The sequence below is a fragment of the Pagrus pagrus genome (genome assembly GCF_965226575.1).
Source record: "Pagrus pagrus genome assembly, chromosome: 13".
In the NCBI taxonomy this organism is placed as follows: domain Eukaryota; kingdom Metazoa; phylum Chordata; class Actinopteri; order Spariformes; family Sparidae; genus Pagrus; species Pagrus pagrus.
In genome coordinates this window covers 19,738,579-19,765,951 of record NC_140197.1, presented here as the reverse complement: position 1 = coordinate 19,765,951, position 27,373 = coordinate 19,738,579, and the positions used below count along the sequence as shown (strand labels likewise).

The 27,373-nt window shown below is 43.9% G+C and overlaps 1 protein-coding gene across 5 annotated transcripts in view; it reads right to left on the bottom strand.

The window, feature by feature from the left end:
• Positions 1-2,736: 2,736 nt before the first annotated feature.
• The window catches only part of bahcc1a (BAH domain and coiled-coil containing 1a), a 69,704-nt gene continuing 45,067 nt past the window's right edge, over positions 2,737-27,373 (bottom strand). For 2 of the 5 annotated variants that reach the window (XM_084371729.1, XM_084371733.1), the window contains exons 6-29: positions 26,787-26,901; positions 26,485-26,684; positions 25,909-26,070; positions 24,116-24,408; positions 23,436-23,781; positions 20,980-21,930; positions 19,336-19,505; positions 19,077-19,213; positions 18,786-18,899; positions 16,034-16,148; positions 15,487-15,721; positions 15,150-15,344; positions 13,713-13,886; positions 13,292-13,578; positions 12,406-12,486; positions 11,794-11,923; positions 11,580-11,694; positions 10,323-10,398; positions 7,630-7,738; positions 7,395-7,511; positions 7,146-7,307; positions 5,461-6,698; positions 5,059-5,295; positions 2,737-4,920 (exon numbers count right to left, since the gene is read on the bottom strand). In XM_084371729.1, coding sequence (XP_084227855.1) covers positions 4,711-4,920; positions 5,059-5,295; positions 5,461-6,698; positions 7,146-7,307; positions 7,395-7,511; positions 7,630-7,738; positions 10,323-10,398; positions 11,580-11,694; positions 11,794-11,923; positions 12,406-12,486; positions 13,292-13,578; positions 13,713-13,886; positions 15,150-15,344; positions 15,487-15,721; positions 16,034-16,148; positions 18,786-18,899; positions 19,077-19,213; positions 19,336-19,505; positions 20,980-21,930; positions 23,436-23,781; positions 24,116-24,408; positions 25,909-26,070; positions 26,485-26,684; positions 26,787-26,901 — 5,969 coding nt within the window. In that variant the 3' untranslated portion in view covers positions 2,737-4,710. The remainder of the gene's footprint in view (positions 4,921-5,058; positions 5,296-5,460; positions 6,699-7,145; positions 7,308-7,394; positions 7,512-7,629; positions 7,739-10,322; positions 10,399-11,579; positions 11,695-11,793; positions 11,924-12,405; positions 12,487-13,291; positions 13,579-13,712; positions 13,887-15,149; positions 15,345-15,486; positions 15,722-16,033; positions 16,149-18,785; positions 18,900-19,076; positions 19,214-19,335; positions 19,506-20,979; positions 21,931-23,435; positions 23,782-24,115; positions 24,409-25,908; positions 26,071-26,484; positions 26,685-26,786; positions 26,902-27,373) is intronic. The other 3 variants (XM_084371731.1, XM_084371730.1, XM_084371732.1) reach the window with 3 other exon arrangements.

The following is a 27,373-nucleotide window of genomic DNA, read 5'->3' as shown; positions in this document are numbered from 1 at the left end:
TGAACCAGACAGCCACTGACAGAGCAGACTGTCGAGTGAGAGGTAAAAGAATCCAGGTTGACTTTAAAATGTGGTCCAAATGTGACTCCTTTTGTGCATTGTCCTGTTTAAATGACCTTGTCTTTGCCACAGATACAGCACATTTTAATGGCTTAATTTTAAGTGCATGATTCGTTAGAAATATACAACCTAAATTGTTCTAATTACAGGGTTTGTACAAGGTCTCGAAAGTTTGGAAAATGCCCAATTACCCCCGCCAAGGAGGTTGTTTTCGTCTACAAAATCACACATGAAAACCAAAAATCTTTTGATGTTTGAAATTGAAATATCGTGTTGTTATACTTGGTTGGAGTTGAAATTAGCAAGCATTAAATAATCATGATCAAAACATATAATCAACAGCTGGTAAATTAAACACAATGACATTGTAAATCTATTGTTGTGGTATAAAGGAATTCATGCATTTATAGTAACAATTAAGTCGTCTAGAAATTCTTGGTTTTGGAACCTTGAAAGTGCTTGAAAAATGCTTTCTCTTAAAAAGCTGTATAAAAGCTCTCATTAGATCCCTAATTAAACTTATTTTGCCTGAGCAGTAATGACGCAAAACCATCTCAAAACATCGTAACCCATAAACCCCCTCTTACCCCATCCTCAGCTCCAGTGGTAAGCAGAGTCCCTCTTGCCCCCACGCTGCTGCTGATGCAGGAAGGGCCACGGCTCAGACACGGGGCAGTGGCCATAGTCAACACTAAAGGTTGTGGTGGTAAACAGAGCTGTTTGTGTTCACTGGGCCGCTGTTGGAGATGACTGATGTGCCCATTAGCCCCTGTCTGGGCATTAGGGGGAGGGGGGTGGTAGCACTCGGGCTCCATGCAGGACAAAAAGACCCCTGGGCGTGCAGAGAAAGGTCACTGACCCATATTGTGTCTCCTTCAGGCCTCGCCAGTGGTTATTTCAGTGATTCAGGTTACAGAGGAGCTGATGAACATGTATGCATATGGACAGATGCTGTAGGTTATGCGTGGTCTGGTGGGATAGAGGAAGGTACCTGCTGCTCCAGGCACTGAATGGAGAAGGGCTCATGTTACTGCTGGTATTTTGGGCACTATTGTACACAATACATTTATAATACTACATTCTGCCTTTGATAAAAAACAAAAACAAATAGGTGTTTTCAGTCCGTAAGCTTATTGTTTGTGATGTAGTTTGGTTTGTGTTCCACTAGAGAGCGCCCTCCTTTACATGTATCCTCTATTTAAGAGTTGTGAAAAATGCATATATAAATCCCTTTATTCTGATCAAAAACAAACAAATAAAAACAAACTAATATTTTACATACTTTTCATGGCATGTAATTATAAATATCTTGATCTTATACCACAGATTTAGTTGTAAAAAAAAAAAAAAAAGCAGTACAAATACAGAAACTACACATTTACAAATCTTGAGAACATTAACTTCTTCAAGGGTTTAGGACAAAATGGTATTTTTGGTTAGCTTTTAGGCCTATCTCATTTTCTACCACCCTTACAGATACACCAACAAAGAACCAATTCATTTTAAAAATAGGCAATCTCACGAAAATTCACATCTATCTCTGAATCAGTCAACATCATATTTACAGAGCTTGGCAGCTAAACCCAGTAGGCTTTATTTGATGCTGTGACAGATCTGTCTCTATTTACCAAGGAACTCAAAGCTCACATAAACTTAGTGCAGCCAGAGACAATTACATCAAAGGATTTATCGCAACAAATAAAAGAGTTTGGCAGAAAAAGGGCCTTGTGCTTGATGGTGCTTTACAAATGAATCCAAGTAGCCTCAAAATTCTAAGGGGAGCACATTAAAACTCCCGAGTATAAAGAACAAAGCCCAGCACACACACATATAAATGAGATATGTGATATACATAATGCACAACAAGGCAAGAGCTGCCGTCACTGCATCTAGTAATAAGAAACTAGAACAGGTGGAGGCTGGGGGATGGTTAAGGGAGAAATCAGCTGTGTGATATAGATGGGAATAAACAGTATAACCAGAAAAGAAGGCACAAATGATCAAAAGAATGAGAGCAAGTTTGTCATAAAGACGCCTTATTTACTTGTTGACTCGCCTTCTCAGTGATTGTTTGACAAATAATACTGATTATCTGATAAAATACACAATGTAAGTGCTCTGCCTGAACTAGTTACTCCATTTCTGTCAGCGGGTAAACTGTTGCACTTACCATTTTCTTTAATATTAATTTTAAAACACCAACAAATCTACCTTAGATACTTGCGGAAAAGGATACCAATGCACGTGGACTGGGTTAGTCTCCTCTGAAAACATTGTCTCTTTGGTGTCTGTCTGTCACATTTGAATAGCAAATTCCAATTTATTCTTTCCTTGAAAGGCAATATTTCAGCCATATTTCAAAACTTTATTCAATCTATTTATTACAGAATCCAGGAAGAAATGTCTTAACCTGTTTGTTTCTGTCATCTACAGCAAGGAGTTGCTTTCTAATGTTTACTCCAGAACATTCAAATACACACATATAGACTCACATGTACACACTATAATTGTTGAGTGTGCCAACATTTTTTTACTACTCTGAGGATTTCTGTGTTTATAGCAAGGCAAAATAACTGTGCAAAAATTCTGGGTTTAACATAAATGTGTTGATGGGAAATGGCAGGTGCAGGAAGATCAAGGGGACACAGCCAGAATAACAGAATTAACTCACAGAGGTTTGTGGATGAGAAGAATCCAGTGTTGCTTTATTTCATTTTCACTAGATGGCCTCTACAAGACCAGTTTTATTTAAGAAATGCAAATGCGACATCACACCAAGAAAAACAATGTCACATTCTCATAAAGCGCTCTTGGCATGAACAAACAGCAACATTGACAATAAATAAAAATGTTGGCGAACAAAATAAAACTTTGTGAACAAAGAAATACTCAGGATTGCCTATCAAACAAGACAAAAATAGACAAAATGTACTTGGCACAAATTAAATAAACTTAAGTAATTTTCAGATTGAGTGAACCTACTCTATGTCCATTGCTTTGTGAATCTGATTGTCCTTCACAGTTAGCATTGAGTATGTGCGTGTACTGTACAAAATAGACACAGATGGCTGATGAAACTATAATAGACTAATTCCAACAAATTGTCAGTACTCAACATCTTACTTTGTCAGTACCTTGACCTTCATAATCACACTCCCAGGTGGCCTTTTGCTGCATATGTTTGCACTAAACAAAACTGCAGGTGCAAGAAACCATTGTCACAATGCAAAGCCAATATATATGCACATAGTGGAGGACAAGTATTCTCTAAGTTACCAGTGATTTCTGATTTGAGTTCAGTACAGGTGCTCGACATATGTTAAATTTAAATAAAGGAAATAAAGATATTAAAGACACTTTGGTATTTTGTAGGTCATAATGTGCTGAACTATGCATTCATGAGTGCAATGCACATTTAACAAATTTTCATTAAGAGACCCAGTCTTGTTCGAAATTGATTTGTGTTGACATGATTATAGTGATGCCAGGACACTCATCACATCACACAAATATTGTGTCAAAATGGTATACTCATATCATTAATCTTAAATCATTTTTGACCCGTGATTGCAGTCCAGTGGGATCTGCCTTGTGATGATGAACAACTGAGAGGTACATAAATAAAAAGGTGTTTCTAAAACAGGATAACAAAAATGCGAAATAACAGAACACTTTTACAAAAAGCCACTTGACCTATTTTTTAAACAGGAAGACCCCTCTCTCTCAGAAAGGGAGTGTTGTCCTGTTATAGACTAAATCCTTCTGTCTTTGTTTGTGCTCTGTCTGTCTCTGTCTGTCTCAGCAGGGCATATGCAGTGCAACACTAACATCTCCAATCCTGACTTCCCAAAGCAAAGGAAAAACAACGTAATGTATTCTACACCCATATAAAAATAAATCAATCGCAAACATGGAAAGATACATCTCATATATACAATATACTCCTATATAAAATAGCTTTTATGTACATATAGACAACAGACAACAATACAATAATTGAACTGTACAATGTACACCTGAACAGTTAAGACAGGTGAGAGGTACTGAAGTGTATGGCTTGATTGGGAAAAATTCAAAATATTTACAGACATCAACTTTACATCCTTTACATGTTTTAACTTCCCTGGAATGAAGAGGTCTAGGGAGAGCCCCACGCCTCACTTTCGTTTCCATTCCCTTAGGTAAGGCTACCTTGAAAGAATTGGTCAGCAGAGACTATTCAGCCTCATGGTACTTCGCACAGTCAAATGCACTCTCAGCTCTCCTTTGGTGACATATGATAGGAGCTGGAAGCATGAGTCTTAAAACCAGTTATGAAGCTGTCAATCACATGGATCCATTAAAAAGAGATTAGTTAGACGACTGAAACGCCATTTATTGAATTTGCCCAGGAAGACCCAGACTACGATTCTTCTTGAAAGGATCAACCAGTTATGGACATACCCTTCACTTTGGTGAAGGTAAGACGCCAATAGACTCCAGTGTGTAAACTCTGACAGCCCTGCTTTGGTGCTGACATTAAGTCCATGGGTCCTTGAAGCATACCCAAGGAACACTTGTTGTCTTCCAAGGCTGGAGGGTCTTGTAGGTAAAGTCATTGACTTTTATCCTTCCTCCAAAGGAGTCCTTCAGTAGTGTCCTCATTAAGGTTCAGCACAGGATGGAAACTCCTTCAGCAGTGACCAACTGACCAGTGGTGGGGTCATACGTCCCAGCCAGGTAGTAGAGGTCTGGGGAGGTACTGTTCGGCTTCTGATTGCGAGTCAGACACTCATACTCCTCCCTGCTCACCACCTGGCACTTGTGAGAGATTGTCTGGACGTCATTCTCATCCTCATGACACGACTGGTACAGGGCGTGCTGGACAGAGAAAAGACAGGGTTAGTTACATCATTATATGTAAGATCCATCAAAGAAAGAGTAATGTCATGGGAAGTTCAATATGCTACAAAAATGGCCAACAATCTCTATAAAATTGTAACCTCCATCATGGCTCACCTTTCCATCTCGATGCCTCTTGCCTAGCTTGGTCTCTTCAGGGTGGTAGAACCACTTGACTTTGACCACCATGCTGGAGGTCCAGGATTCCCAGAAGTTCTCAATTCGACCTACGTATGGGAGGTTAGGGCGTCCAGCTGAGAGGAACACAGCACAATCTCCCACCCTCACTATGTCTCTGCCTCGCACGATGGCCTTATAGAAAAGCTTCCTGGCCTTGCCCTTTAGACCTCGCCGCTGTGGAGAACCAGACACTTTGATCAATCTTCTTTGATGATGGTGATTATTATCTCTCTTGACTACTAATGATTTAAGATAACTGACCTTATAGTATAAAAGAAAAAAAGGACAGATCTTCGCTACAATTATGATATGCAAAAGAAACATTATTACTATTCTCACCTGTGTAGGGTTTCCTGACCACCTCCACATTTGTCGTCCTGCAAGGAATGCAGACATCTTGGGCCTTGGAATAAATGAGGTGTCATCTGGAAGCATCCTAGGTTTTTTCATGAAATCTTTAGATGGTTTAGAAGTGGAGCTGGTGCATTCTTTCCTCTTCAAGGGCTTGCTGTTGGAGACCTGGCCAGGGGGGCCTCCTTTGGCGTTGGAAACAGCCACAGCTTTGGCCACAAAGGAGTGCTGGTGCGACCTTGAAGAAGTGGAGGGTTCAGAGGGTTGCAGGAGTCCTCGGTGGGAAGACAGACAACTCTGAAGCATCAGTGTAGAACTGTCCTCATCATCTGAGCTGTAGGAGGAATCATTGTCAGAGGAACATAGGCTGGAACTGGACAGAGAGCCCGAAGAGGAGGAGCTTGAAGAACCAGAAGAGGAAGAGGAGACAGAGAGACGAGACAGGAAGCGGCCAGCCGTCCTTAGTCCTCCTGAGGCTGCAACCAGTGCAGCTCTCCTCCTCTCCTCCTCTTCATCTTCCAGATCAGAGTAGGGGCTGTGACATTCTCTGTGGTAGCTGAAGCCCATGTCGCCATATTCACCCAGACGCAGAGAATTGGAGGGCTTTCTTTGAGGTGTGGTTCCTTTCACAAGAAGTTCTACCCTGGAGGCACCACCTTTTTTGTTGTCTTTCACCAAAAGGACAGGGTGAGAGTAAGCCTCTGTCCTGGGCATACCACTGATGCTGGAAGATCCACCTCTCAACAGCAGGGCCTTGCTGTTCTTTGTCTTAGGGGAGGTCACTCCTTCATGATCTAACTTGACCAGAAACTCTTGTCCAGACTTCCGGTCCCTTGGCATAACAAGCTCATCTTGCCGTCGCCTCTGGCCATACAGCCCACTTCTGGGACCCATAGATAAACCTGGACTTGGCCCTGTAGACTGCTTACAGAAGGAGGAGTAGCCATTTGCAATGCTGCTAAAGGAGTCCACCTCAAAAGAGCTGCTGCTGAAAAGGCCTTTGGCTGGGGTGGATGCCATTGGCTGGGTTTGAGGCAAGGGGAACAGGTCATCCTCCTTTCCTCTCAAGGCCTTCCTGGGAGCCCCGTTGAGCTGAAATAGGTTGTCGGAAGTCCTCTTCCTGTTGTTGGCCAATGAAGGCCAACCCAGGAAAGGCGAAAGATTTTTATTGGCATTCTCAGCCTGCTGCTGCTGCTTTTGTTTTTTCCCAGAACCCTTAGGCCTCCCTAGATTGAAGAAAAATCATCTTTTAGCAATACATTACAAATGATGAAGCCTAATTATGTCTCGTGTGTACATACTATAGACCAATCAGTTTATGTGATACAACTGTCCAACAGTTAAATCTTGTTCCTTCTGCTGCTCAGCATCAACAAAATAATATCAACAATATTGTAAACTTTACAAAGATAAGATCTTTTGCAAGGCTATTGTGTTGAGCTATAGTAAAGGCAAATGTATTTTGAATTCTAGTGAAGAATGTATGGTTTTCAAAAATTACACATAAGACTTAAGACACATAAGAGGAATATTTTCATTTGATGTCATAGTGCAGTTCTTAAAGATTTTTTTATTTATTTTACCCATTGTTAGCATTATAGCTGAATTTTTTTGTTGGAAGAAGAAACTAATAATTTTATATGAAAATAAGAGTTTTCAGGATTAATTCTTACCTGGTCTTCTTTTATGGACATTCAGAGTTTGATTGTTGATTATAGTATTGAGAGTGTTGAGTCTGTCAGAGGGTCTGTCACTGATGGGGGCTTGCTCCAGACTAGAACTTCTCTTGGCTGATGTCCCGCTTGGTACCAGCAGGGCAGGAGATGACTCCGCACCTAAAGAAAAATGGGGGTAGAAGTTTATTAGCATTTATTAGACAATACACTGAAGAATTCCCAGTTACATAGAGAGGAGATACTCACAGTGAATCTGGTATCCTGGAGGCAGGAGGCGGATGTTTGGGAGAGAAATCTTCCCTCGGTCGCCATCATCAAACTCTACCATCACTCCTCCTTGCTTCCCTTCATCAGATGAACCACCTGCAAGAGACAAATGAGGCAAAATGCCATTAAGTGATTGTATGTATGTACAATCAGATATGTAGTTGAAGATACAGAGGATGCACAGGAAAACAGATGGAAGAAGCTGATGTCTCACCTCTGCGAACATAGCCTGGGTATAAGCAGCGTGAGCGTTCGCTCCAGTAAGCACACACCCTGGTTCCTTCACTGAGCATGGTCTCCGACTCTGGACGTACATCTAGGACCTGTAGGCCAGACCAAAACATAATTAAGATTCATTACAGGCTGCACACACACTGCTCGCACACACACTGCTCACATACACACATGCACACACACACAAACAGTGCGAGACCCACGGAGCATTGTGCATGGGCAGCCACTGTGCCACGTTTCCAAGCGGCACTTATCTCATGCCAATGTGCCAGTCAGGGCTGAAAAGAACGGAAGCCATGATGCAGTAAATCCTGACTTGCTGAGTAATACTAAAGAGGGCCTGAATAGAGGGCTTGTGATTGCAGGTTGCCAGATCCTCCCTCCAACAATGCAGTCAGCCCCAGCATCCGCCACTCACTGGGGGCTCTTTTAGGTTGCTTTCATTTACTGTTGCCATGGCAAGGGACCCTTTGACTGATGAGGTGTGGATATGGGTGTGTGTGTGTGCGTGCACGGTGAAGGGAGAGGGAGTGCGGTGAAATTCAGGGTATTGGTGTCAGAGTCAAATAAATGGCTTTTGGACTCATTTAAAGACAAAGTGGAACTATGGCATAATTAGAACCAGCTGCTTTCCGATGAGTGTTTAGATAAGAGAAAAGTTGCCAGAAGTGTTTGGTGTAACACTGCTTAGAGAATTAGAAAATGGCACTGTCAAGAAGGCTTTGTGGGAATACCGACATTGATCAGTATGAGCGAGACTCTGTGGACAAGTTGTGGCCAATAGAGAGATATAAACAACAATAATAATAACATGTGAGACTTCTTTTGAGAGCTTTTGGAGTTATACCTAAACAAACAAACAAGCAGATAACATAATGCTGTGGCAAGAAAAGGATGTAATTTTGAAGAAGTGTAATTAAATCAATCATGACTCGTTCCCATGTGATTCATTAATCACAGCTATCTTTAGACCCATTTTTCAAGAAGTGAAAGAGGTCATAACATTTGCTTAAAATGTTATCCAGCTTAATTAAAAAAAATATGTACTTATAAATATTAAAATGTTAGTCGAGTTTACTGTTTCAGAACACTGATTTTATTTTGGACAATAATGTTGATTGTTACACTGTAAAATATCCTGCCTCATTACATACATATGTTTGTCGTAAGTGTGACAACCACTTCTAGGGAATGATTCCAAGAAAGTCTGTGTTTATGTATAAATTCTGTGTATAAATATTTGAATTAATAATAACAACAATGATACTGAGAAACCATGATATTTTCTAAGACGGTACTCGTACTGTGAAAATCTCATACTGTTGCAACCCTACGGTCAATATATTGATAACAAAAGTTTCTTTTTACTCCTTAAGAAAGGTATCAGCATCGGCCCCAAAAATCCAGTATCGGTCAGGAACTAGTTATCGCGACTAATTCCTCTTGACTTTAATTGAAAATGTATGCCAGCTATGATTTTCAAAAAGAATCAAATTGCTCCCATACATTCAGCACAGCCAACAGGAAAATCAATTGTTGTATGTCTACTCTAAAATCTGAGTAAATGTTTAAATATAGTTACTTTATCATTCATGACTTTGGATGAAATATGATCACAAAACCATTTTAGAGAAGCTCCCAGCACAGTTATCGTGCTGCGCAGAAGGACAGCAAAAACCATTAACCAAAGGCACGATCATGCCAGTTAAACTCTGCTCTACTCTTCCAGGGCCATCATCTCTGGAAACTCCATTGTGTGCAAACACAACGTCCTGTGCCCTTTTTGGCAATAGTGAGGACTTGTTTTCCATAGTCGGAGAAGCTGTGGGTTTGACGACTTTGCTTTAGGTGACCCAGCTGTTATTAGTTCAGAGAGACCAGCATCCTCTCAGTGGGAAAAAATTGGGACAAAGGTCACCTGCTGGGGCTAAAACTTTACTGGATGCAGAACACATCAGAAAGCACATGTTACCTAAATACAAATGAACAGCAGCCAAGAATGTGCTGTGGTTTCTACAGTGTATAATTATGTCTTATTACATGGATGGCTTAGGTAAACTATAATTGCATCTCAACATGAAACTGAGTGAGAATTACAAATCGTGTGGTTTAGGTAAAAAATAAAATAAATTCAACCACTCCAGATGCAACTGAAAACGTTAAAGGGATGAAGAATTTTACCATGAAATATTATGTCTTATAATAGCTGAGTGCTTTTGGATCAGTCCAGGTCATCATTAGCTAGCGTCATGCGCTGTTATGTCCTGAGCCTTTAAACAACTCTGTTACTTTGGCAGCAGCAGGGATGTAAAGTCCACGTCATCTGCCATTTAAACTACAAAACGTGAATGGATCCCGGTGTTTGCGGGATTATCCCACCCACACACAGAGCTGGGTTTTAACGGACATTCACAGACAAACACATAAACCCAAAGGTCCTGCCTCCCATATGTTCATACTCATTTAAGAGGTTTAGATGGCTCTTTGTGACCCAGAGAGACAGCCAGGGGAGGTTGAAAGAGAGAGAGTGAAGGGACTGGCAGAGCTACAGAAACGCTGGAAGGCAATGGTGTAGAGGGTGAAGGATGTTTAAGAGAAATAGAAGTGTTGAGTGACCCAGAAGTGATATGTTGTTGTAACAAAGAATGTTTTAGTGCAGCGGGGTGAACTTACAGCTTCCTGTAGCAGTTGCTCCAATGAATAGATTCTTGGGCGGTTTCCTCTTTCCCCGTCGATAACAATGCTAAAGCTAGAGAAAAAAGCACAGCAGAGAGAGAAAGATGAGGCTATTTTCAGATGCTTGTATTATCCTTGCCTGCCTCCCATGTCATATGTTACTCCCACTCTGCTGTTGTTATAGCATCTTTTTTGCTGCCTGAGCCAGAGGAGCCGTATTGATATTGAGCTAGGCATGGGACGATGTGGGGTTTGTAATGTTAGGAAGAAAGATATGAAGCGAGATAAAAGAGAGGCATAAAAAGCGGCAAAAATGTGGATACTGGTGATAACTTCTCGTCCTCTCGTGCGAAATTACTCATTTTATGATCCTAAAGATGCCTTTCTGGATAAACCTTGTTTGCATGATTTCTTTTATGATGCAAGCATGTGTTAGCCTCCGGGAGTATTCATTGATTTCTAGCCATATCTTCTACATTGAAATGCCACTTTGTGCATGGTTTCCTCCATTATAGCACACTGTGAACGCCGACAAAAAAGTTTAAAGATGTCACTGTAATTTGAAAGACTGAAGCAGGAAACAGACCGGATCACTGAAAGCTCTAGCTGGCCGATTACGTCATGTAGAGTTGGCCAGTGCTTGGCTTTGTCTTGTCTGTTTCCAAGCAGGAAACAATGGCTACCTGCTTACAAATTTTCTTGTATTCCAGCTCAATAGGACACTAACATACAGTATGTTTCAGATACAATTGAGGCGATAAATAGGCAATGTAGTAACAGAGTCGATTCATATTTGATTATTTGGTTTCTTGAGCTTGGTACATAGTGTTGGATGGACTCATTTGCACTGCATCGTGCAATCCATATGTTTGCAGTCGGATCAAGTGTCTCTCTTGGATCGAGTTTGGGGCGTCTCACTGAACACCAATTTCTCACCTAAAATGTTTTGTGTGTACTGTGTTGTGGAAACAGAAACAGAGGTTGAAAATGTGTAAAACTGTGAGATGTTAATCAAATATGAGCCATCATCCTGTTCATTGTCTATATCTTGCCTAAATGTTTTCATAACCATATTTTCATGGTTTGTCACCCATCAGCCCAGTTTTTTACCAAGGAAACTTTTCCTCTGGTGAAATGCTCTTTAAGTCTGATTATTGTATTATCATTACTTCCATTTAAACTTTAATCTCCTTAATAAATAAGCTAATCTGATTTAGGTGACATTTGCTAACAGAAAACACCCTGACTGCTTACATATCTGGGAGCTCAAGGGTGTGGACCCTGGCGGCGTATAGCAGCTCATCCTCTTTAGAGACCAACACCTTCAGCCCATCAGTCAGGAGTTCTTTGGTCAGGACACAGTTAGGAACTACATATGGAGAAAGCAAACATCACAATTAATATTTCACCACTTAAACTTAGCTCTTGCTTGAAACGCTGCTGCAAGATACCAAGCGGTATCTCTTACATTCAGGGCTTTTGTTGCTGTACGAGTGGTTGCTGTCCTCCTCTTCTTCTGAAAAGCTGCTGCCATCCATCTGAAAGCCCTCGTCAGCTGCAAAACTCTCCAGCAGCCGGCTCACCGCTCGTCCCTTTGGCTGTAAAAATATAACAGAAGGGACGGCCAGAAGAATAAATGGATGCAGGGATGGATAAAAAAATAAACTTGGAGATAGAAAGTGTGATAGAAGAATGTAGAAATTGTTTCGCATGCAACCCAAAGTAGGAATTAACCACAGGGGGCTTCACAGCGCCTGAACAGTCTCCTATCAGTAGCCATTCACTCTAACTTTTTTTCACTCTGTCACAGCAGAAGGTGTGAGCCACCCCCCATTCCCACATCTCGTCTCCCATCCTCTCCTCCCCTAAGATTACTCAGCAGGAGGTTGGGCGATGTGCGATGTGCTAAGTACTTTTAATAGTTCTACAGTAACCGTCCTCAGGGTGAGAAATCTAGGACAGTAAGACATACCCAGAATTATTAACAGAATGTATGAAGGCTGGCGTTTTTGTAGAGTTGGATTCAGTTCGGCCGTTTGCATGTGTGTGCGGATGGAGTGCTTTTTGAATTCACTGGTACCTGCTGGTCCTTGCTCCTTCGTCCCCTGCTGCCCTCCTCATTTTGAGATGACGGCGCCCCAACTGACCAGCAACTTCTCCTCTGTGAAAGTGACATGAGGATGGACAGGATGAGTAGTGAGAGTGTGACTTATCTCCACAAGCAAGTGCAGGGGAAGCAGGAATGGGTGCAAAGTTTGTGCACATAAATTACCAGGAATAATTATTCATGTGCAAAATGATTCACACAGTTGAAGTCCCCTGAGGGCAGGAATTATTAATTTGAGTGAACACATTTCTAGTTTGTGAGCGTTATTAATTCAAGTTTTCTGTTAACATTCACTAATTAAACTGAGGGTATTAATTCAAGGTGCAATGTGTGAGAATTTTAGCTGAAATCATCTAAAGTGCTAGCGTTGTAAACACAAACACTCCCCTGGTTCGCTGAACTCCTAGTCCAGACTGCAAGCTGCACAGCTAACTGAGCTAACTAGCTAACAGCAGCTACAGTTAGCAGCAGTTAGCAGTTACTCTAGTGATGCGCTGTCCCTTATTTGTTTAGAATTTGGTAAATTGTTATATATTGCACTTTTAAAAAAATGTGCATACAAACTAAACTAAATACAATTTTCTATATCATACTTCTATATCACCCGTCTTTATGCTACCATCATGATAAATTGATAAGCATACCAAACTGCACTTATCGCTTAATGGTAAGAGTGCCTATTATGTGTGGCTGCTTTTATGCTTTGAGGGAAAAAAATCATCTGACATTTCTAGGAGGATATGATGGCCCATAACCGCTTTTGAAATGTATAATGAGACGGAGCTATTTTTGAGCACATCATGCTGCGACTATACGGCTTATTTTGATGCCTTTTTTCCTTCCTAATGTTTCTACTAACCTTATTGATTGCTCCTCTCAGCATGGTGCTCTTGCGGGTCGCCCTCTTTAGCCTCTCACTGGTGGTCGGAAAGGTGGCCAGTCCCATGCTCCTCCGGTAGCGGTTGCCTCTGGTCCCGAGGCTGCCCCACCGAGGCTCTTTAGACCTGGGCACGCATGGCCTTCTAACCCCTTCAACCCGAAGGTGATCTTCATGTAGGTTTTTGACTGCAGTGGCCAAGCCCAGCCTGCAGGGGGGCTTCTTCCTGACTTTGACTTCCCCCTCTGCTCCAGACAGACTCTGGGAGCCTGTATGGTTCAATTAGAGAAACAGATTTAGACCAGGCTAACAAGCCAGGAGGAGAAACACAAAACAGATGCTTCCCGTGAAGATGTGGGGCAGCTTTGTTGACTTATGAATCAGTTTCAAAGGACAGTCTTACCATAAAGCTCCTGTCTCTGTTTTTTGTTCCTGGCTTTCTGATTGGCCTCCAGTTTTACAACAGACAAGGGACTCGGACCTGTCACGGAGGAGCTAGAGGTGATGTCTCTGGGGGGTTGGGCTCTGTAGTCTTGACCTTCATCAGTATCATAACTGCCTTCTTCGTCTTCGTCGTCTAATGGAGATAGAAAATAATACAGCATGGAGATGTTGCTATTGGGTAGGTTTTATGAACTTCTGTGACTTATCAGATCCATCTTTTAAAGTCACTTATTCAACTTTCTCTCCATCATTTCACAGGCACTTCATTAGCATTTAAGTAAATAGCTTAACTGTTCATAGAAATTATGTATGAAGTGCTGTGCCTCAGCGGTATTTCCTGGTGTGAACCCACATGCTACAGAGCTAGTGTGCAAGGGCGTGTAGGAGTGAGTTAGTGTGTGTGTTTATCGCTGCACTCTCTCAAACAGCTCTTTGACCCAGTCTGCTAGTCTCCAGGGCTGTCAGAGCCTCTCACAAGGCAAGCGTCCACAGCTGTGGCTGCACATCTAGGTCTGACCAGCCAACAAGGCTGATCACTGGGGTGTCAGATGTCCGTGCTCACCCCTGTCTGTTACAGGACATTCATCAACACCTATTTACTCACCTCTGATTACTTTTAAAGTGATTAACAAATTAACGAAAGGACTGTGCCTCGCTGCGTTAGTGATACTCTGGTTGGACATTAATATGTCAGGGGTTGTTGCTTTATTTTTAACTCAAAGCAGGTCAAATGTGCTTAAAGCACTGCAGCCATTATTCATTTGTTTTATGTAGTATTTTAAATCTGTGTGGGGTGAATACTTGTTTATAGAGTCTTAACATCATCCAAAAACAGCTTTGTCACATGGCTTTTCCATCATACACTCTTTTTATACATGGAATTAAAATAAGAACTGTTTCCGGATATGTTACCTGGCAGCAAATCAGCCCCAGACTCCCCTGAAAAATCTCATAGTTTTATGAGTTGTTGAGTTTGATGAAACTTTTTGAACTCCCCTCTTGTAAATTTGGCAGTGTAACACATTAAGTCCCTTTTATTGTGTAAAAAAATATTGTGTCAGTTTGTCCTGGCATGTTGCACTACTGGTGTAACTATATTATATCTAGCTAAAAATAGCAAGTTGTGCGGATTGAGTTTACACCTAGCTACTACTAAGATCTGAAGACCAGGTGTAAATGGGATTGATACAGATAACACTCTCATCGGTAGCCAATTACAAATCCCCAGTTCACCCACAAATCAACAGAGTAAATGGAAAACATGTAAACTGCGTACGGTCAAGACCAGGAATTGCGGCAAGGTCTTTCTTGCTCTGGGGGGGCAGTGTTAACCACTGAGCCATATTGGGTTGCTGTGGCTATTCTCATAACCAGCTCTCGGTATTCACTGCCTCACCTTGATCAGAGGAGTCACTCTCTGCAGGCGAGCTTTCCCCTTCCTCCATTGCCTCCTGTCTATGGCCACGGAGCACCCTCGCTCTCGGCTGGCTCAGACGAGAAGAACCCTGTGTCAGGGTGGTGCATCCCTTTTTACGTCCACGGCGCACCAGTCCAGTCCAGCTCTCCTGAGGGCCACTATCCACGCTGGCTGCTAGGAAAGTTTGGATAACCGATCACAGTTCAATTGTAGGTTAAAAATTGTCAGTGGAATTTTAGTGATTCAAACACAGCACTGTCTTTATTAAAACAAAACAGCATCAGGCACAATCAGTACCGTGATTGCCACTTTCTACCTGTGTCACTTTGTCCCCCAGACTCCCTCCTGGACTCAGCTTTGCTCGCAACCTGGATTCTGTGTCTATACTTGGGGTTGGAGTTGCAGGGCGAAACTTCCTTGTCCCTGGAGCCTGTCCCTGAGAGATTCTTTTTACCCTGGGCTTTCTGTTTGAGCTGAGTCACATCACCGGCCAGCTTGGAGCTGAGCATGCTGTGAAGACTGCTTTTTCTGCAGCCCTGTGCTTTTATCTGCTGCAACAGAGAGAGATGAGAGAGCCAGAGAGAGCCAGTTACACTCCCGGTCACAGCAGCCGCAAAAGCATCAGAACGTCAGAGGAAAGAGGGGCTCTCGTTTGCTCACACACAGAGAAGAAAAGGGAATCGTAGAAGCCCCAATGAAAAAGATATTAATATGGAGAGCAGAGGATTTGACTCCTGGGGGTAGCACCTAATTAGAAATAGTGTGCAACAAAGGAATATATCAAACGCAGAGAAACAAAGAGTGGCCTCTTTCATTTCTAGTTGCATAGAGGACAAAAGGGAGGAGGACAAGGGGACCCTGACCTGTGTGCTGCTGAGTCGCTCAAAGCCTCGACTGGACAGCCTCTTCTTCCTTCTCTGGCTGTCTCCGCCCCCTCCTAGGTCCTCAGGCAACAGGGCAAGCCCCGCCCCCATCGACCTGCCAGTCAAAACAAGGGAGAGGCATTCATTAGAGGAGAATGGCAGTGGTTTGAAAGAAAAAGAGGGGGTAGGACATCACAGGGGAAAACAGAGTTGAGTCACCTCTCTGTGGGATCTAATAACTCTCCTTTCTCTGTCTGATGAACAGAACGACAAAAAAGGACATGGAGAGCCCAGCGTCTGAACCACACACTTGAAAAATTGGGATCTAACAAGGAACCTGGGATTGTTTGAGGGCAGTGTGGCATAAGAAGCCCTAACGCTTTATCTAGGGAGTGTCTTCGCAGCCTGTGAAGCACTGCATAGCTTTGAAAGATACGGTAATGGTTGGAAGGCATCGCATTTGTATGCAGCTCTATTGTTCTCAGCGAATATCATAGCTCTCCAGTTGCATTTTCATATCACCGTGGCGCACTGTTTCCCCTACGCTGAGCAGCATCACAGGCCAACCACTCCAAATGCCCTTGAATTTCCCTCTGGAAGCCTGCCCATAGACCACACCGGCATGAGCCAGGCCATGCTCAAACAAAAGATTAACTTCCCCTCTCCTGGTGTGCGTACAGCCGAGGAAATCAGTCACATTTTCAGAGTAAGCGGGGTTTGAATGTGAAGTGGATAAATAACGTACATTCGACATTTCATGTTCTTTGTTGGTGGAGCATATAACATACAGTTCTGTTACTACATACTGTTTAAAATCAAATGAGCTCCTTTGTTTAGTCAGCATAGGAACACATCACATGAAGACGCAGTTTTTAGATCATGTGTATATCTCATAATCAGAGTGTGTCAGCATGCATCTGTAACAGAACATGAAAAGAATGAACGCAATTGTCGGGCAGTGAGACTGTCTGCCTGCTGACTGACAGGAGAGTGACAGAGGTGGCACTGGAGTGTGAGTTGTCCCTGCGAGGCAGATCCCGCCACTGCTTGCCTTCCGCTGCTGACAAACACAATATGACAGAGTCCCTCCCCTCTGTGGGGGGCTGAGCGTACAGTGACTAATTAAACAGAATTGATTAGCAGGGTTTGCTGGCTAGCAGTAGTTCTCTCCTGCCTTCCCCCTCCCAATCAAAGCAGCACCACAAAGGACCCCAATGCTCTACCCACAGGAATAACAGAGGCACACACAAAAGCAAACAATGCCTGCATAGATGCTTGTGAGCTACAGTGAGATTGTAACTATATAGATGCATAGGAATGCACAGGTAGGCACTAACACACACTCTCTGTGGGTCAAGAAAAATCATGTAACGAAGGACTGACACACTGCCCTCCATCATAGCACCCAAGCATCAGCCTCTCGTCGGGGCATGAGTGGCAGGTGCAGTACATGCTTTTACATAACCCTGCCATGTAACGCAACATGGGGCTAATCAGTCCCCAGCCTGCCTGATCCTTGTTCCGAAGCGTCATGTCATTGTACACACACATCTGCAGAAACAAAAGGGTGTACACCCTGGCTGCAGGGTGTAAAAGTGCCAGAGCTGTGGCTCAATTTTTTAACACAATAGAGAGACAGACTGCAATTTACTGTGCTGAGGCCGGCAGACCACTTCTCCACCCTCATGCCCCCCGCCCCCCTCCACTTCGCTGCAGGGCCCTGGCCCGTTACCCTTTCGTTTGGGTGTCATTGTCACCCAGCATCAGCGTCCCCACTCCGATCAGTGCTGGCCTGGCAAGGGGGCAGGGGTACATGGGTGGAAGGAGAGTGGAGGTGACATCGCAGAGGGGCAGCTGGGAACACTGTGGACCGCTGCCCAGAAACAACAGTGAGAAAAGAAGGGAGAGGAGAAGACGCTGCGAGGTGACATTTAGTCCTCTAAGCCTTCCAAACCCTGATGACGAGGCTAATTGAAGACAGCAAACCTTCATACCTTGGACCCTTCACTCACTTCCACCAAACTGCAGTGGTACCCCTATTTTGACGCTGAGGCTTGCACTTTTTTAAATGTCATCAACACATTTTAAGATGGCATAATACCCTTGTTTCTTGAATACCCTCAGCTGTTCTGCTCACTGTATTCCTCTAATTGTTTTTTCCCCGTCACACACACAGACATTGTACGAGAGCTCTAAATGTCGGCTTATCTCTGAGTGCCTGGACTGTCTGACCATCATGTTATCCTTTGGACCCCTGGTGACCCTGTGGGGCTCTGGTGTGTCACATTCCTGCTGCGGGGACAGATTACAGGAGAATTCACAGTACTCTAATTACATCCTCTGCCTGTCATCCCCCCCGGTCAGCAGCCAACTCCCCCCCGAAACCCAGCCCAGCTAAGCTCAACATGCACTGCAGTAATGCCACCGAGGGTTAAGATTAGCTGGGCTGAAGCCTAATGAGGCCTACGGGCAGTTTTCTAGGAGTGTGTAGTCCATAAATCGAGCATACATAAATATTCTGTACTAGCAGATGTACACTCCACTGACACTGGTTATGCTGTCATACAATTAACGCCAGTGTTGATTACATTAGAAGGGACTCGAGTGGACTTCCTCGAATAGTTCAGCTGTGGTCTCCTATTTCCTGTTTATGCCAGTGAGAGGCAGTCCCTGTATGCCAGTGATATGGAGGGGCTTATCAGGCGAGATTGGACCATAGCCAGCCAGCGTAGATGGGTTGAATGATACTCACTTGACTTTTCTTTGGCCCTCGGATGAGGACACTGGACCTGCGGTGAGGGTGGGTTTCCGCTTCCTCGGCCGCCCTGGTCCTCGTCGCGCCGGGCTGCGAGGTGTTTCCTCCTTCCTGCTTGCACACGCAGATGTAAACACACAAGCAGACGGAGAAGAACTCTGAGATATGTCTGCACTCAAAAGGTTGCAGCAAAGAAAACCAGAACCGAATGTTTTTATGGCTTTTGAAATTTCTGAATGCAAAGGGTAGAGATGAGCTTAAGGGAAAAGAGGATAAGGTCATACTCACTGATGATCGTGCTTCCTCTGAAGTTTGGCCAGCTCCTTTTGCTTCTCTTTGTAGCGACGCTGTAGCTCAGCCAGCTTCACACGCATTGCGAGCTCAGGACCGTCCATTGTTTCCATGGTACTTTTGGCCGGGCACACCTGAGATACACATCATTTGTGGTTATTTTTAGCATTAAAAATGAAGTAAAAGCAAAACACATTCTTTAGTAGGTTATCTGTAAAAACCCTGTAGGATCTTCGTGTTTTTGTTGCATTCTTACTGGTTCATTGCGAGGTGTCCAGCTGCATTTCCTACGTAAATTGAGGATTCTGCGTGCTGGGAAGTGTCGCCCTGAACCCGTGCTGCTGCCTTCCTGTGAGCCCATCTCCAGCGCACGGGCTGTGGCCAGTGTAGCAAGGCTCTGGAGGTCAAACATCAGCAACTCGTCTTCTGTTACGGAACAAAAGACAGAACATTAGTTTGGCTCACATTGTAAAAAGACACTACAATTGAACTGATCTTTTTTGGTAAAAAATGTGTTGAAAGAAACAAGAAAGATGAGGGGAGTTCGGGCATGTGTGTGTTACATGCGCACATTCAGCATCAAAACTTGTGGCTTTGAATTTCAGCAGTAATCGTGTGATATAGTGAATAAATGGCGAGAAAGAAAGACATTGAGGGAATCTGTGCACATTCAGTCAGTATGAGGAAGCAGCAGCGTATCTTCTCAGAGGTCATATCAATGTGGACTCACCAGATGCTGCTACGTCTGTGGCCATCTGGGCCAAGCTCTTCCTATATAGCCCTACCTGCCCGTGGCACTCACTCGACTATCTGCCATTAATGGACTGAGCTAAAGGCTGAATATCAGGGTTTGATGTCTCCTCACAGAGATGGAGAAACATCAGATTTTGTTTACAAAGTAACAGTGATGTACGTCTTTACATATATAAATAAAAATACTGTTTTTTCTTACTTGTTTTAGTGCGTGTTTCGGTAAAGACTGTTGTTGTGACTCGACATGTGCCACTTCCCTGAGCTGTCAACAGTATCGCATCACAAAGACAACATCACTGACTCTCGAATCAGTTGATGATACCCTTTTTATAGAACCCTCTATTGGGAGCAGTTAAATGCATTAGGATGCTGTGGTAAACACAAAACATCCTTTTGCATGAATAAAAAAAAAAAAACACATGGCGCTTTGAAAAACAAGGAAGCTTTTAAAGGCACTTTAAAACAATGGGGTCTAATTAGCCAGGCAATGCTCCAGGGTGCTGAAAACATCGACTGCTTTTGTGATTACACACTAACTTTCAGTAACGCGTTGTGTGTGGGAGAGAAGGAAGCCAATTGGGGTGTCTCTTTTTACCTTTTCGTTAAAGTGTGCGTATTTTTACTTGCATGTGTGTGTGTGTGTTTATATGTGTGTGCATTTGCGCACACGTGTGGATCAAACAGCGGCAGGATGGTAAGACAGAGAGACAGTTCCCTGAGGAAAGCTGGAAGGAAAGAGAGGGAGAGAGTGAGGGAGGGAGGTGCACACCCCTCGCTAGTAGTTCAGCCCTGTCCTCCTGCTTCTTCTCCCTCTCCTGAGGCCTCTGCATCATTAGAACAGCCTTTTAGAAAATAAAAGTGCCTTTAACACACCAAAGAAGAGGAACGGCAAGCAGGCATGCAGACAGCTTCTCTGGGGACATGTTAGAATCCACCAGAGGCTCTTGAGACCAGCAGGAAGAGAGGAGGATCTGGGAGGGAACACAGAGCGACACAGGCTAGGCCTGAGGGGGGAGTGGGAGTTTGTCTCAGTGGACGCAGAGGAAAAGGAGGGTAAACTACGAGAGAGACGTGAATTCTGCTGATATGAGTGTGTTTTGTGTGCATGTTAATGTGTGTGAGTAGTCGAAGACCCACAGTCCCTCACCCTGGCTTTTCCCACAGGTGCGCTTTTGCTGTTGCAGCTCCAGATCAGCCAGCTCACTCAGAAGCTCCATACCCTGGTGGGGGTTGGGCTGTGACGGGGCAACTGATGGGGTGCTAAGAGGGAACAGGGGAAATGGGGGTACGTCTGTGCAGAAGGCAGCAGCAATCAGCAGCTCCAGACTCCAGTAGCAGGGCACAATAGGTTTGTGGGGCACGGCAGTAGTAGCTTGGCTTGGGCTACAGGCAGAAGCCGAGGCAGGGGAGAGGCAGACAAAATCCGCTGAGGCATCATCAGGGGTCGTCTCGTTCTTGTGCTGCTGCTTGCTGTCCTTTGCTCCCTCAAGGGCCGGGGACTGAGGCTCGGGGGCTGCAGGGGAAGCAGGGTCAAGCTCGATGATGGTGGGCAGCACTGGATCCTGCTCTCCAGGCATGTCGACCTTTTGAGCATTCTCCACCTGGCTCTCCTCACCCACCGCCTCATCATCCTCTTCCTCTTCCAAGGTGATGACAGCTCCTGGCCTTTCAGGCTCCTCTGTTGAGAGGGGGACTGGACAGGAAGCTGCCTCGCACACTGGGCTCTCAACAGGGAGGCAAACCAGGACCTCTTCCTCAGCGGGCCCCTGCTCCTCCACCTCCTTCTCTCCAGGCACATAGTTGGCTGCTGTCATTGCTGTGACCTGCACCTCCTCCCTCTGTTCAAGAACTCTCTCAACCACTCTTTCCTCCTCTTCCTGCTCCACTTCCTTGGGTGGGAGAGGCTCTGGGAGGGGCCTGACTGCCACTTGGCAGTCTAGCTCCTCCCCCAGGCTGGAGAGGGACTGGGGAGCATGCTCAGCAGGCTCCACTTGGACTGCTTCCAGGTCGGCTGGCTCAGCCAGGCGAACATCCTGGGGGGACGGGCCGCTCCTGTAGCCCATGGCAATGGCAGGGTAGGTGTATCCAGGAGGCAAGTCTACAGAGAGAAAGAAGTGTAGATAATGGAACCATCAGTTTCCAATATGGGATAAATGACTCTCATAAACAAAAATATCTCATTATGATGTTATTGTCTAAGGGTAATGTAACGCAAATCTTAACACCTATACACATCAGACCTACTCTAAACTTTAACTCTCTCGCTGCCTATGAGGTCACCAGGAGTTAAAACCTGGAAAAGGAAAGGCACTCTGCCTTGATCTTCTAGCAGCAGGAAGAGAAGAGGACCACATGCAACCTTGTGTGAGTGTGTTATTTGAAGTGGGCCAGGCCGTTGGTTTATCAGAGCACCTGACACAATTCCTCTAGCGTGTGGCGGCCGTTAGCCAGACATTAATGATGATGAAGAGAGTGCGGGGGCCCGTGGGGGTGGAGGAGAGGCAAGGGCTGCTATTGAGGTGTTTCTCAGTCATTACAGAGCTAACAGTAACGGAAAGCCCCTGCTTAACCGGCAGCCATTTTCTGCAGCTTTGAGCTGTTCAGTCAAACAGGGGCTTGCCAACAGAGCCACCCACACATATCACCACAACACCAGCAGAAAAAAAAGGATCATTAACAACAGTGTTTATTCCAATTACCATTGTGTACAATGACGAAGGTGCTTCTGTATCCTAGAACTCACTATCCTTTTACTGATGTTGTGTCAGGGTTATTTGGCATAACATCTGTCACTAGCAACATCTTAAACTGATTACAAACCACCTTTTCTTTGAAAGGCTTTCATCTGATGTTATTGATGCTTGATGCTCAAATGCACTTAAATTTGACTGACAATGTTTTTATTTGATGTAAAGATGCGACCCTATTATAGTCACCATCTTGTTGCTGCTGTTTACATTCACCCATATACCCATATTATATACGCTCGATGTTCGTGTAACATGAAGGAACTACAAACTCTCATTTTGTTATGCAATGCTGTGTTGTATAATGACAAAAAAATGACCCTGTTACCTTGTGTTCCCTTGTAATCCTTTGGGGCAACTGTGCCTTTCAAGTACGTCCACTAAAAGTGCTTGTTTTTGCAAGCGACAGGCTCAGCTTGTTATTCTAAGTTTCTGGCAACATTATTGAAACGATCCCTACAGAGAAGGACCTTTTTGTAAAAGAGTAAGATCCTTTTTGTTTAAGACCACCAGACTGCTTAGACAAAAACAGTCATATTTCCTCGCAGGACTTCCTGGTCTACTGCTGTCTTGATCCATTACTTTGTGTTATTGCTTGTTTTAACATGCAAGTTTAAAAAACACCAAAGTCACACAAACAAACTAACTGATAGAGACATTCTACTTCCAGCTGAAGTACTTTGACAAGCACATTTGCCCCCAAGGATTATGTTGCAGCCATTGCAGCCCTTTTAGCAGCTAGACCAAACTTTTTTAACATATACGTCATTTTATACACCAAAATAAGGATCAAAGGGTGCTGGAAAACTGAGTCACAGTGGTATGTTTTTGTTTGCATGAAGATACTTTTGCTTACCAGGCTCCAGAGACTCTGGGTAATCCTGTGGGGGCTGTCCCTCTCCTCTCTTGTCCTGGAGTTCTGGCCCCTTGGGCATCTGAGGTGGGGCAGGACTGATGGCAGGTGAGTGTGGGGCTGCTGCAGCAGGGCTGGGAGCAGGGCAGGGTGTTGAGGGAGTGCTTTTGGGATGTGGTCGTAGTGAGGGGGATTGGCAGCAAGGGGACAGGTGAGCAGCACAGGCCCCAGGGGGAGATGTGTTCCTCTGAGGTGGGTTGTAAGAGTAGGGCTTGGCAGGTTTAGATGCTCTGGGTTCTGAAATGAGTTCCTCAAGTTCAACCGAGGGCTCATCGGGCCTCTTCTGCATCTGTGGCAATTTAAATAAAGTTATTTTAATTCCTCAAGCAAGTAAATAGCAATGTAATAATCAATTCCTTGCAATCTAGTTACTGAAGCAAAAGCTACTTGCTCAACAGTCTATTTTCAGCGACTGACTCCATCCCTGTGAGAAAATCAGCATATCCCAGAAAAGTATTAGGGGAGTTAAAAATAGACTAAATAGTTAAGCTGACCCATGACTCACTCACTCTGCTTGAATTCTCTATTGGATTGATAGACTGATAGATTGATAGATAGATAGATTGATCAAATTAAACTCTTCACACTAATACCTCAATGTTTCTTGCATAGTTTATAATCACCTGTGTATTGTGAGTGGCATGATGTTGCATGTCCATGCTATGTGCAGCTCTGTGCTGCTGCTGCTGCTGTTGTTGCTGCTGCTGCTGCTGGGTTTGAGACTGTGGTTGTGGTTGCTGTGACTGGTGGCTCTGGTGCTGATGCTGATGCTGGAGCTGTTGGTGCTGCTGGAGAGCATACAGCTCCTGTTGCCGTAGAAACTGGGATCGGGAGTACACAGCAGGATGCTGCATGTGGGAGGGTGGGCCCCGGGCGCCATACACAGGGGGCCACAGCCCTGGCTGCTCCATCACATCTAATGAGAAAAAGGAGGAGGAATGTGACAAAGGGGGCTACCTTAGAACAAAAAGACATTCATGCACATACACACTTCTTCTTTTGGATTCATACACATCAACACTTTGCGCAAACACAACATTGTGTTATCCATATCTCTCATTATCTACCTCCCACACACCCATTTCAAAAACAGTGAAACCATTATGGATCATTTAAAAATCATTGTATTCACATTTTAAAGCAGCGATACTGACAAATCTCTTTAAAAAAAGATTTTTGACTCCACAGCACAACATCTCCCCAGGCAGCAGCAAACCCACACTCTCCCCCGCTCTGAACAGAAAGCTCTCTCTTAAGAACTGCCTTGAGAATTTGCTGGAATGCTGGAAAAAAGTCATGACAATGATGAAATGTGAACAGATGATCTCTCTTCTAAGTTGATTAGAGGTCAAAGTACTGGGCTTGAAATGCATTTTTGTCTCGCCGGAGCATTCAGAATGGACATTCCGGCAAAAAGTCCCACCTGCCCAGCCAAACCACGGAAAAGGGTCTGCAGAAGGGCCCAGCAGGAGGCTTAGTTCCCATGTCTGTGGACAAGCTTTCTCATGATGTGGCTTTAAGAACCAGAACAACTTGGTGTGGGTGCTGTGCTATGTCAGATGACCCATTCATGACCCATTCAGAGGAACCAGAAAACTGGTATTTTTTTGTTCTCACCTTTCGCCCCTCCACCCCTTTGAAACACCAAAATCCTTGTCGGGAGACATGAACTTGGATACGCAAATGTTTCCTGTGGGAACGCTTTGTGGATGTACTTCCTTTCTCAGCTGAAACTCCCGTGGAGCACAGGAGGAAATGAACTGTTAAAAACTGTGAGCTAATTAAATGTCACAGCCTGTTCACTGAATATGTGTCTACAATGAGTTTTGAGAAGTGATCTTTTACCTAATTCTCACACTTCCTCTTCCCCTGGTGTGGTTCTCAGTGTATGCATGTTTTTATTTTGTTTGTATAGCTTCAGATGAGTACCCTGACCCATTGAGAGCCCTGTTCCTGCTGGGCCAAGCACGTGGTGTGCTGGAAAAGTTTGAATTGTGTCTGTTAATGAGCCCATTAAAAGGAAGATCATCAGCAGTCTTCACGGGATCGCTGTGATTACCAGCAGTCCTTTTAATGTTAGCCCCAAATACTGTATACTGTATGAACTAGGGATCGACCGATATGTTTTTCATTCAGGGCCGATAATGATTGCAAGTAATCAAGGAGACTGATAATAACTGATATTTGTAACTGATACACATTTTCAGTAAAAATGAAAATCTTACCATCAAAATTTAGGATAACCAGTGATGGGATGTAAGCACAACTATAACTTAGTTAGCTAGTTAATTATAACATAAGTTATTAAGTTATTAGTTAGAACGTACAAGCATAGTTTGTATGTACTGGCAGACTCATTTGTTCAAAGTCTGCCATACATGCACTTAGCAAAGGAGAAAGCAAGGTTATGGCATACCCAGGTGATGGGTGGCAGGATGGGAGGGAGGCTCAGTGGGCAGGACCACCAGCTGGGCAGAAGGGTCCTGAGGCAGAGGCAGGACTGGCTGCAGAGGGCCTGGCATGGCTGCAGAGAAACCTGGGGGCAGATTCTGGTGCAGGGCTGTATGACCTATACCTGCTTTACAGAAAATATGCCAGTTAAGATTTATATAGCCATCACATCATGTGTAGAAAAAACAAAAAAAAATACTGTTACAAATACATCATAAGATCAATTTTAAGCTTGACCAGGAACCAGTGAAAAGATTTTAAAATTGAAACGATGCAATCTCTTCAGCACAATGTAAAATCCGGGCAGCTGAATTCTGCAAAAAAAAATGAAATGACACAGAGTCCTTTTACAGTACTCAAAAAAACTCAATATTTGCTGCTGAGCAAGATAACATAAAAGCAAAAATGATCTGCATGTCAGCCAAGCATAAAAACACCTTTTTATTAATGGGGACGCTACCTTCTTTACATGATCTGTCAACAGGTTGGAATGCGTACAATTTTAGCATCCTAATTTCCAGGACTGTTAATATTCTCTTACCATAAGAGTGTCCTGTCATCCAGAGGGATGGGCTTCCAGTTCTTGGCATCCAATGATGGTGAGCAGAATGTGCAGAAGGATCTCCTAATTGGCCAGACTGGAGGGAAGTCCCGCCTGGGACCATGAGATGAGAGGTGAGGTCTCCGTGACAGCTGTTGGAGGGGTGGATTCTTGCAAACTCCACCCTTTCCTTATTATCCCTGGCATCAAGATGAGACAAAGATAAGGAAACACAAATGAAGACCAGTGTCCTGAAAGTATCTCACAGTGACAGGTTTTAATTAAGCTTTACGGTTGCTTACCTGATATATGCATCTCTTTCTCTGTCCAAGCAAGTCAGACTTATCTGTTCCCCACTTAACCTCTTCCTCTCCTCTTCAGTTGTGGGATCCGAGGGATACATGGAGCGGGGCGGTCCTGTGAGACAAACATTAGCTCAACCATTAGCCTCCACCGTTGTGTCCCCTGGTGAGGACATATTCCCAAGCCTCTCACCATTTCTCAAAACACTACCATTACTCACAAGAGACTTGGAGCGCTGACAGTGCTTATTAGTTTTACAGATTTTGAATCATACCTTTTATTGCTATTTCAACCAAAGTCTTATATACATAACCGTTTTCTGCTCTATTATACCTCTAATTATTCCCCCAAAATGAATCAGACTATTGCTTTTAAACAAGATTTTGATGAAACCAAGAGCAAAGGTGCATCTCATCACTACCATACACTTAAAAAATGACACCGTGAAGGGGTGGGCAGTGAGTACAGATCCAAACAAAGACACGTGTTACTGATTGTGTAGCGCTGCTATGTTTAAAATAATAATTCTACAGAATAAATAAAAGACGAGACTGTTGTGTTTCGTCAGAAGCAAGCAAAAGAAAAA